Source organism: Amphiura filiformis, chromosome 5 (assembly GCF_039555335.1).
Source record: "Amphiura filiformis chromosome 5, Afil_fr2py, whole genome shotgun sequence".
In the NCBI taxonomy this organism is placed as follows: Eukaryota; Metazoa; Echinodermata; class Ophiuroidea; order Amphilepidida; family Amphiuridae; genus Amphiura; species Amphiura filiformis.
In genome coordinates this window covers 31,160,933-31,173,011 of record NC_092632.1, presented here as the reverse complement: position 1 = coordinate 31,173,011, position 12,079 = coordinate 31,160,933, and the positions used below count along the sequence as shown (strand labels likewise).

The 12,079-nt window shown below is 35.7% G+C and overlaps 2 protein-coding genes across 2 annotated transcripts; one reads left to right on the top strand and one right to left on the bottom strand.

The window, feature by feature from the left end:
* Positions 1 to 214: 214 nt before the first annotated feature.
* Positions 215 to 7,902, bottom strand: LOC140152966 (uncharacterized). The gene is made up of 3 exons (XM_072175519.1): positions 7,747 to 7,902; positions 1,477 to 1,605; positions 215 to 664 (listed from the first exon to the last, which is right to left on the bottom strand). Exons 1-3 carry the CDS (start codon positions 7,801 to 7,803, stop codon positions 542 to 544), a joined length of 309 nt encoding a protein of 102 aa, XP_072031620.1. The 5' UTR covers positions 7,804 to 7,902; the 3' UTR covers positions 215 to 541.
* Positions 7,903 to 8,098: 196 nt separating this feature from the next.
* Positions 8,099 to 11,834, top strand: LOC140152964 (programmed cell death protein 2-like). The gene is made up of 4 exons (XM_072175517.1): positions 8,099 to 8,655; positions 9,982 to 10,214; positions 10,754 to 10,867; positions 11,511 to 11,834. Exons 1-4 carry the CDS (start codon positions 8,118 to 8,120, stop codon positions 11,679 to 11,681), a joined length of 1,056 nt encoding a protein of 351 aa, XP_072031618.1. The 5' UTR covers positions 8,099 to 8,117; the 3' UTR covers positions 11,682 to 11,834.
* Positions 11,835 to 12,079: the final 245 nt, after the last annotated feature.

Sequence of the window (12,079 nt, the reverse complement as noted above, 5' to 3'; positions counted from 1 at the left end):
TGAATTACATACTTGGAAAACAAAATACAGTCCAAACTCTTTTATCTGACCATAATGGGACCAAGCATTGGCGGCAAACCCGGTATGTGAAAAATCCGGATAAGCAAATTATGTGTAAATCTTCATTGAATGTTCGAAGTGTTGAAATTGAAACAACGTACAATAATTTACTTTATATGGGATGATAATACTGAAAAGCTGTTTTTTTTTCAGTTTTTCAGTGTTGTACACAAAAATTATACGTCCTTCCAATGTTTCAGAGCATGGTATAGGTGTCATAGATGGCATGAGAAACATGTTTTCCTTAGAACATCATTCACCTAAAAAACAGAGAGATCCACAAAAAAGAGGTCTGGATAAGGTAGGTTGGACTATACTTTGAAAACCAAGATACTTTTGTGTCACAAGGGCATGTACATAGCAAATTGTTGAACCTTTGGAATAGAGAGTTCCCAAGACAAATACACATGTAATAAGTACTATGTAATATACATGATGAATTATGTACAATATATACACATCTATTACACTGAATTGTTCATCACATAGCGTCTACTTTAGCAGCAAATTCTTGAATGTGTTTTCCAACTTCTTTGGCTACTTCTTCCTGAGATGCTTTAGGATTCTTCTTGACATATTCTGCTATGGCTAGGATACACTGGGCCTATAGGAGCAAAAACAAAAATGGAATGAAAACAAAAAATGATGATTAAGTCAAAGCATTTGAAGGCAATGTCCGCAATTTTAAAATCTAGATGCAGAAGTCATTAATTATGCATTTAAAAGAAATATATTTCTTGCACAAATTATTTATAGTCAACTAGTCAAATTATTAATGAAATTTAAGTTCAATGACAAATCAGACATTTGGCTCGGAAATAAAGAGAAGAATTATAAAATTGTAATAAAGAATTGCTACATGAAGAACTGAGCTATTTGAGACATTTTGCCTGAAAGTTGGAAGTGCACTTCACAATAAACCTTCCTCATAGTCATAAGGCAAAATTGAGAATGAACTTTTTGATTTACATTCCAAAGAGAACTAATTTTGACAACTGAAAATTAATATTAAGGTGGTACTACACCCCTTGATAAATTTTGTGACTTAATTTTTGCAAACTAACTAACACTCTGGTAACAAAAGTTATGTATATTATAGGGGCAAGAATCCAGTTACTACACTGGAATTTCAGTGACTCCAGACAAGCAGTATGTTATTTATGATAACAAAAGAGGTACCACTAGAATGTACCTCATTTCTTAACATATATAATGAACCACTTGTCTTGAATCACTGAAATTTCAGCAAGTAATTGGATTCCTTGCCCCTATAATATACTTAACCTTGTTACCAGTGTGAAGTTATTTTTTGAGAAAAATGCAAAATTAGTCACAAAATTTATCAGGGGGTGTAGTATAAATATAGGAAGAGAAGTCAGAATCTATACATGGTTTATGATAGTTTCAGATATTTACCCGTGCTGCTTCTATTTCATCTTGGTCACTGACTCTTCTGTATACTTCATACCACACTCTACCAGCTGTCACTAGCTTGTAAAATCTCTCTCCTTCCTCACCTTTGTTCAAATATGCTAACAGAGCAATCTATGGAAAAAATTGAATTCAACATTAATAAGGCAACATTAATAAGGCATTATTAATTTTATTAAAGGAGGAAGGTCGCATCTAGCGATCAGATTTCCCCTTTAACTGAATCGTCTGATCACCAATCAGTTTGTCTAAATCAGCTGATTGGATACTGATCCAAAAAAAGTGATGCATTGCAGGTGGGTGACAGGTAACTTGGGAGTCAAAAAATTAATGTTTTTGTTCTCGTCCCCTCCCTCCTCAATTACAGGAATTGGTCAGATTTGCTTTGCCACTTTCCATGCATCTGATCATTTTTTATGTCACGGAAGTGATGCTGATTTTATGAAGGTATTAATGCTCTTCTGATTATTTTGAAATTGTTTTTCGAAACAATAACTTCCTAGCAGAATAGCTGTTTTCACTTGTTTTAAAAAGTTGTTTGAAGTAACCTTGTTTTTTACCCATAAATTCCATCATTTATCGAAGCCCTGCCCTCCTTCCAATACATTAAACCTTGACTCCAAAGTGTTTGGCCTTTTTGTTTCAAAAAGTTGTTTGAAGTAACCTTGTTTTTTACCCATAAATTCCATCATTTATACCTTGATGCAAAAGCAAGCAGTCCCTATATAGTAAGGCTCTCATTTTCGGAAATTCGCTCCCGGTACCCGAACTTTTTTAAATGGTACCCAGGTACCGAATGCAACAAAAAAATTGTAAAAAATAAAAAAAAAAATAAAAAAAATAAAAAATTTTTAAATTTTTTTTTTCAAAGTTTTTTCGGTTTTGTAGTGTCTCTGGACCTAGACCTAAATGCTAGGATCATGATTGACCTAAAAAAAAAAATTGAATTTTGCACATTGTTTTCATGTCATACTCTATTAATGATATCAAAATGCATTCAAATTCAATTTTTTTTTTTAAGGTCAACCATGATCCTAGCATTAAATCTAGGTCCAGAGACTACTAAAAACTGAAAACTTTTGAAAAAAAAAAAAATTAAATTATTATTTTTTTATAAATTTCAGTACCGGGCAGAAATTTCCTGCCCGGTAATAGGATTATCGGGCGGGACTCAATTTCTGGGACTCACTCAGAGCCTTACTATATAGCAAGGGAGGTCTAAAGGAAAATATCACCTATTTGACTTCTTTTCAACACTAAAGGTCTGCTTTTAAAAATGGAAGTAACAACATGAAATGGTATGATTTCTGCGGACAAATTCGAGATTGCCAGCATTTAATTTTCCTTAGAACTTATTGTTATTTTCTAATTTCTAAAATCACACAGAAACTAGATGGACCGCGGTTCTCGGATGTCGCGGTTTTCGACGCACAGCGTCGACCGTGATGCCTCCACCAAAGGGAGCGATGTGGCACTCAAAAGTTGATACAAAGCAGTTTGTATCAATTTGACCTCAGATCTCTGGGTGACCCCGGATGACCCCAAAATGACCATCCAAATATTTGGCTCTAAATGTTGACTGTACCCACCAAGTTTCATGCACGTATGACAGTTTTTACTAATTTGACCTCAGATGACCCCAATATGACCTCCCAAAAATTTGGCTCTAAATGTTGACTGTACCCACCAAGTTTCATGCCCATATGCTAGTTTTTACTAATTTGACCTCAGATGACCCCTGGATGACCTTAAAATGACCATCAAAATTTACGCTCTAAATGTTGACTGTACCCACCAAGTTTCATGCCCATACGACAGTTTTACTAATTTGACCTCAGATGACCCTGGTGACCCCAAAATGACCTTCCAAAAATTTGGCTCTAAATGTTGATTGTATGTACCAAGTATCATGGCCATACAACAGTTTTTGCTCATTTGACCTCAGATGACCCCTGGGTGACCTCAGGTGACCTTGACCCACTAACCAATACAAACTTGTTCTGCCTGGGGTCAAGATGCACCCACCCACCAAGTTTGAGGAACGTCGACCCCTAGTCTCTGAGAAAAGAGGTAAATAAGGAAAATGGGCCCCTGACCTCAAATGACCTTTAACCTCAGTATATGACCTTGAACCTCACCCAAAAAAAAAGTAGCCAGAGTTTTTGACCATGACCCACCTATCCTGAAAATCTGAAGTCAATCCGCCCATGCATGCCGAGATATAGCGTCCGGACGGAAGCACGGAAGCTTCGGAAGGACGGAAGCTTACGGACATTGCAAAAACAGTATGCCTCGCGGTGGAGGCATAAAAAGGGGGTAAATAAAACTTGGTTAAAATGTGTTTTGGTGATTTTCTCAAAATCGGAACATTTATTTTCGACATACTGACATGACTAGTGGGGATTATGCACTTTCAGTTTCCCACGCGTTTGAACGGGAATTGGATTGCGTACTTTTTCGATGTCTAGTGAGCAAATTTCTTCAATATTTTGTTCTATATTGTTTGGTAATAATGTCTTTTGTCAATAGTATGTTTAAAGTTGTAATTTTGTGTTTTTGATCGCAAAGATTGGATATTTTCTTTCCCGATTCGAATTCTGAACCCTTCGCAAGGGTGCCGATTTTGGCAGAACTTTGACGATAAGTTTGCCTTTTTGGACACTAAAATGCATTCGATCCTTAATTTTGTTTCAACCGAGTCTTAAATTAGCAAGCACAATAAGGTTGGTACCACTTTTATATACATTGATGAAATTTGTAAGATTTTTTTTCAAGTTTCTGACCGGCGCAAATCGTTAAGTGTGTATTTCCCATTGACATCCAAAATGGCGTAAGCCAGTCCTTAATATACATAGGTACGGCGTATATAGGACTGGCAAGCGAGTCTAGACATGACACAGCAGTGTAATTCCAGGCTCAGTCAATTTTGTAAAAATAAGTAAAAATGAAGCTAGCAAAGGCATCAATTTTCTAACCTTACTCCCCTCTAGTGCAGTAAAAATATACACTACAGGTAAAATAAAAAATATGGCAAAATCATGAAATGCGAATTATGACGTACGTACAATGTTGTAGGTATGCCAGGTTAATTCAAATTTGCCATCAAACTGCTTCATTTTATATACCAAATCAAAGCCCTTGAGTAAAGAAAGCCAACACTGAACGGAAAACCTTTATGTCATAGCACTTTCCGTAGCAAAGTTACATCTAGTCAAAGATTGACTTTCATCAAAAAGATTCTGCTAGCAAAATTCCCCAAAACAGCATTACGGGGGTGTTTCTTGATCTTAGTCTCATGACGATTGCAGCTTTTTTTAATGGAACTGCTATCAAAATCCTCTGAAATTCCATGTGCGAGTCTCTCATCACCAAAAAAAATCATATATTTGGGTCAAGCAAAGTATACACCAATCCGACTAGGCCATTACTGCGGTGTCCCCGACGTAAAACTGCGGTGTACCAAGGTCGGGGGGTCCATCTATTACTTTTTAGTATGCTATACAGAATTGTACACAACAGTGATTTTCAATACACGATCATGAATTGATTGAACAAATTAAATCTCCCGCACTGGTACACCTGTGGTTCCGTCAATAGAGGGCCAAATACAGTAAACGCTTCTCGGATCGGTGTATAGACAACATATTTATGTAGGTTTCCTTGAGCAAGTGGTTCTTTTAAATTTCAATGTAAATTTGTATTGCCGGTTTAGGCCATTTTGGCTGACTAGCAAATGTGTTAACTGTAGGTATGCTAGGTGAATTCAAATTTGACATCAAACTGCATCATTTTACATATCAAATTAAAGCCCTTGAGTAAACAAAGCCAAAACTGAAAACCTTTTTTCATAGCACTTTCCGTAGCAAAGTTACATCTTGTCAAAGACTGACTTTCATCAAAAAGATTCAGCTAGCAAAATTCCCAAAACGGCATTTCGGGGTGTTTCTAGATCTTAGTCTCATGGCGATAGCAGCTTTTTTTAATGGAACTGCTATCAAAATCCCTCTATAATTCCATGTGCGACTTGATTATCACCATAAAAAATCATATATTTGGGTCAAGTGAAGTATAGAAAACATATTTATGCACAATCAAACTTGCCCCATTGCCACTGCAGGATTTTGCAATAGAAGCTACCGGGAACCAAATTACATGGACCGGCAATGGCGCCACTGCACGACCCCAATTGAAACCAGCCAGTCCACCTAATTAATTATTCATGAGCCCAGCACATGACCAGATTCGGCAGCCATCGGAAAAAGCCGAGGTGGATTTATGAATGAAAACAAGCTTTTATGAAGATCCGGAAAGTGCCGATTGATGATTTTCGGAAAATTAAAGATGGCGGGCTGTCACTACAGTTTTCAGAATGGGAATATATGCTACCGAAAGCAGGTATGATCATCAAATTTTCAAGTATGATATTTCAAATTTAAATTTTATTTATTTAGAAAGGTGATTATTTAACTTAAAAAATGAGGGGTCAACCATGTCTGTAGGACAAAAATTAGCGAAGTTATGGGCAAATGTAACTTTCCAAGTTATGTGACCATCATTGACGGTACCTTGCCATGAATTACTGTACAAACAAGCAAGTACATATGCAACATTTTTCAGTATGGCGATCCATTTTACAGAAAAGCGATTTTATTTGAAAAAAAATTACTATCACTGTATGATAACTTCTGTATCAAAGTATACCAGTTGACACTTTTTATCTTTCTATGTAAGGTTTCTGGCATCTAAATTTCACATTTTTGTATTTTCCTATGGGGATTACACAGTTAAGCCATTTCTGTGGTCACAAGTAGGAGTTGAATGAGGCCCTCTGTAATAAGCAATATGGGCATACCTACGGCGGGGGCGAAAGGAAGTTATAGCTGTTTGAAAAATGACTTTTTACCAGCATGAAAACACACAAAATTTGTGAGTGTCATAGAAGCTTAAATTTCATCCTTTCGTAACTTGATTTAAAAATTTGTTATGGTAAAGAAGGAATTAGTTCAGCGTAAATGGAAGTTTGTTTCATGCAGTCATGCTCTTGTTTACATTGCTCGGTCGTGCATTTCCTTTTCGCAAGCAATATTCATGATGGTTTTTCTCATGAAATTCTACCAAAAAGTGACCAATCTCACGCACGTGATTGGCTGGTTTTGAGCATGTGATAGTCATTAGTTATTTAGTAGTAGTGCTTTTGCTCATTTGCATCTAGATGAAATTCGGTTGGCAAGTTTGATTGTGTTATGTAGGTTTCCTTCACCGACCTATTCTCGAAAAAAATTCAAATTTCTATGTAAATATGCATTGTGTTTGGGCCCCGGTCTCGGCGAATTTCGCTGACTAGCAAATGTGTTATTGGTTTGCCTGGGATACCTATTAAGGGGGTACTACACCCTTGTGGTAAATTTGTGACTATTTTTGCATTTTTCTGAAAAAATATTACACACTGGTAAAAAAGTTATGTATATTATTGGGGCAAGGAATCCAATTACTACACTGAAATTTCAGCGACTAAAGACAAGCGGTTCAGTATATATGATAGGAAATAAGGTACATCCTAGCGGTACCTTATTGCTTAAATCATAAATAACGAACCGCTTGTCTTGGGTCACTAAAATTTCAGTGTAGTAATTGGATTCCTTGCCCCAATAATATATCATAACTTTTGTTACCACTGTGTTATTAGTTTTTGAGAAAAATGCAAAAATAGACACAAATTTATCGAGGTGTAATGCCCCTTAAAAATCATAATGTACGATCTTATAATATGAATAATGTGGTTAATTTTTTTCAAACCTGATTTTTTGGCATATTTGTAATGTTTACACATGTCACAACTTGCACCTAAATGGATTCAGCCAAATTTCTTGTGTTTGCAGGTAAACAGAGCAAAGTTCAACATAAAGTCATAATTTAGAATTATGACTTTATGTCCTCCCATAGAACTGCGTGTTAAACGGCCAAAATAACAAGCAGTGTTTCTTTCAGTTTCACTTTACCTCGTTATTTCAGCTCTAAATTAACAGAAACCATTCCCGATAATTATTACTAGTATTATTTCAGCATTTTGAGTATATGATGACAAATTTAAAATTTGAAGGAAATCGTACATTAAGCCTTTAACTGAGGATTCCCTGTCATACCTAATGTTGTGTAAGCTTTAACACAGTGACACACACACACCCCCGCCCACTTTCATGTAAATTGTTGAAACATTAATTTCATGCACTTAGATAAAAGTCTATAACTCTATACCTGTTGTATAAGATCCGGGGTGTCAAGTCTCCACGATTCACCGGCGGCATTGGCCATTGTACTCACAATTTTACCCTTTTATGAGTCTAGTTTTAGTGTCAAAATCGCCTCTTGTTTACTTCTTGGCTGCAGCAATTAATTGATTTGAGCATGCGCTTTCACCACTGACCCAAAGAATAATCATAATTATTATTTTTGATGATCTTTAATAATTGCACTTATCAAAACAACATATTTTTTTTCGACGAGAATAATTCAAGTATATAATATTTTTATATTTGATATAATTTTGCAGATATTTGAGACTACAAAAACTTTTAATATGCAGCAAATACCGCTACGTAAAACAATCAAGTTGACAGAGTCTAAATATGGCGGCGCCCATGAGCACCAACACTGTGGAGCTTGGCTTCATTGAGAAAGTAGATAACTGCCGTTTATTCAGTCGGTTCTTCCCCAGCAAAGTAGGTGGAAAGCCAGCATGGTTAGAGCTTAAAAATCTACCAAAACACGATGAGCTGATCTGTCAAACTTGTGGAAAACCATGTGTTTTTGTGCTCCAAATTTACGCCCCAGTGCCAAACAAAGACTCATGTTTCCATCGTTCTGTATTTGTTTTCCTGTGTAAAAACACTGAATGTCACAAGAGAAATAACAGTAACTCATTTCTAGTATTACGCTCGCAGCTGTCACGAACCAATCAATTTTATGATTATGAACCACCCAACGAGGATGAAGAAAAGCCAGAGAACCATCCCAATCCGGAAGATTTTGAAACCAGTCTGTGTCGTGTATGTGGATGTTTGGGAGGGAAGAGATGCTCAAAGTGCCACACGGCATCATACTGTAGCAGAGAGCATCAGACTATTGATTGGAAAAAAGGGCATAAGATGAACTGTGGGGATCCTGGTAAGCATATACCATCCATAATAATTTGTTAATAAAAGTACATGTAATGATGTATACCGATAAATGCCCCTTTTTTTTCAAAAGGAGGCATTAAATTTTAAGAGGTCTTTTTTGCAACAATATTTAAATTCCCATTAAAAACATCACTAGTTCCATCTGGCAGTGCTATGGTGCTCCACAAATAATTACAGAATTTCACAAATATTGTAAACACTGTCGATCAATGGCCCGATGTGGTGAAAACTCCAATTGACCTTTTCACAAATTTCAGTAAATCCCATTTATAAGCCTTTGTGGTTAGTTAGACCAGCGTGATATACATTTTTAGTGATGCCGATGCACACTCGGTTACTGCGATTTTTGAAATGTGCAGTACAGGCCGCGACAAATTTTATTTTTTAGCTTGCCCGATCGGGCAGGCAATATCAAAAATTGGTTGCCCGAAATTGCCCGAAATTAACCAATATTCCGGCAACAATTGTCGACAAAGTCACATACCGTACACATCATGCAGTGCAGTGCATAGTACCGTAAGTGTGCCGAATTTGTCAGTTTCATTCTTACGGAAATCCAATACTTTTCTCAGTTAAGTTGATAAATAAATGAGTATTCATGAAATGCATAAAAAATGAACATTTCATTCAATTATTTCACTGTTTTTTTCTACATGTGGAAAATAATGTGAAATTTTGTCAGTAAAGCCACGGCGATTTACGTATTTCGCCAACCACTAGTACATCTCAATCTCAATCATATGCAAATACATGGCCAGCTGACGTCATTGACGTCATGATATTTGCACGAAACAGGTTCTATAATTGGCCAAACTTCCAATACGTCACGTAACGGCATGATGTTCATTAGCATATATACATGTATATGTCTGCATGTCTGGTGTGGGATACGAGTGCCTAGCGAAATTTGAGTTCCATTTGAAGAAGTTTTCTACTTTGTTTTGACGTTTTTTTACTTCTGTGAACACGCCAAGTTGGACAGAAATACTCCATTTTAAATCATCAAGCTTTAATTGGTTTAAATTTAGACTTGCCCGATCGGGCACAGCTCTTCAGAGTTTTAATTGCCCGACAAAAAATGTGATTGCCCCGGGCTATCGGACAGGCGATTTGTCGCAGCCTGGTGCAGTAATAAATGTTTAGATTCTATTGCTTTCTGGTTCTGATATTGCTCTGTTCACACGTTCAGCCAGCTGTACATCTGTGTTCACACACTCCACAGCTACAACTCCTAGCAGAACTGATTTTTAAAAGATGTACCCCAGGAGAACATTTGTTTCACTTTATTTTCATACTGTTTCTAATTTTATAGGAGATCTGGGATTTCTTTTTCTTGAATTTGAACTGGTCACAGAACCAGAGAATGAAGGTGATGAAGACCAGCAGTCAGATGATGAAAAATATTCCAAGTATCTAGAGTCAGGGGCTGATGAAAAGACACAAGACTTCAAAATAGAAGAATTACAGAAGATGGCAGTGAAAGAAACAAAAGAAGACAAGACATTCCTGGCTTTCAAAAAGCGAGTAGACAAGGAACCAGAACAGGTATGAACTATAGTACCGTATATGTATTTCCCTCAGCAATCAGTTGTTTTCACTTATTTTTAATTTGTTCCCCGAAAAAAATGCCATTTAAATTGTGGTACAAACAGATCATAAATATGTTTGATAATTATCAATAAGTACTTTCAAAATGTTGAAAAAATGTCTGTAAAATGTTTTTACTACAAGTCATTTTGAAAGTGAAAGAAAATGTTTTGTCAACAATATTAATAACATTGGTTTTATAATGTGCTATTTTAAAACATTCAATGATTCAAACATGCATTGAGCAAACTTTATCTGAAAACATTTCCTAAAAGAAAACATTTTGTGTTTGCTGGGAAGCACTATTTATGTGTTTTTTTGTTTTGTTTTTTTGTTTATGAAGCACTATTTATAGTTGAAGCACCAGTAATGGTGACACTTTCAAGTGTATTATTATTTGGTTTCTTTGAATGTTCATAATTTTTTTGGCCTCGTATATCATATATATTCTATTATAAAATGTTTAAAAGACTGAAACATTGTTATTGTTTTTGCAGGTATTAAGACATCAAAGAGGTGGCCAACCATTGTGGGTTTCTAATGACAACAAACCAACAGCAGAAGATATCCCTCCATGTAGCTGTGGGTCGCCAAGGCAATTCGAATTCCAGGTATGTACAAAAATATTAGGTTGATAAGTTCATACAGCCAGGGTTATGATGTTGAAAATGTAAGTAATTGTCCTTACCAAACTGTGATGGTGTTTCCGGGAGTGTTGAGAAAGAGACAAGGTTGCAGACCCTCATTGAATATGAAAATTCACTTGCTACATGTATTTTTAGTTCATTATTTTCATAACCAGGGTCAGAATATTTGCTTTTGCACAAATCAATTTTTGCAAAGATTCTTATAAATAGATTTGTCTATAGCATTTGGGGAGGTTTTTCAGCATTCTGCCGATTTGGCGTTATTTATAGCGTAAACACAACAGTAGGGTTCAGATTGGCTAATTGAATCACAGCACCATCACATCATCGAGCAAGCTGTGTAGCATCCCTTGACCCAGTTGTGACCTAGGGCAGTACTCTGAATATTAAGATCTAATCTTACAGGGTTTATATAGCACCATTCATAAGATCATCACACTTAACAATTAAAAAAAAAAAAAATTTATTTAATATGTCAAAGTTGATTTCATAAATTTTGAAAAGTTGAACAGTATACTTCAAATAATCAAATCAAATAATTCCTGCACAATTCAAGATGATTGCCAGGAGTAATCTCCATAAAATAAATATACCATTTTTTTTTCAGATAATGCCACAGCTGCTAATCCATCTGAACGTTGACAGTGTAAATGAAAGTATTGACTGGGGGACTTTATTGGTGTATACATGCTCTAATAGTTGCGATGAAGGACCGGCATATCACAAGGAGTTTATATGGAAGCAAGATGTTTCATCACATCAACCTGACATGGAATAGTAGTGAAAAGATACTTCCAAATCCCCAGGGTGGGACACATGCAGTAATAGTGGTTAGCACTGATAAAATGTCATTTTGAAGAAGAGATACCTAAAGCTTAATTTATACCAATAGCAAAGTAACAAACGACTAATTTATTTACACAACAAAATTGGTCAAAAATTGAAAAGGGGTATAATCAAAATCAGTGGCTTGCTGCTAAGCATCAATACAGCTTGTGCAAATTGGCTTCTCTTCGGTGTTCATGTATTTCTTATCATCATGTATAACTTCAGTGTTGTCAAAAGATATAAGAACTTAAAACAAAATAATTTGTAAAGTATATGAAGTTTTATTGTTCATCAGAACCAAATTTAGCAAATATCTTTAATAAAAATATAACAAAATTGCATAACAAA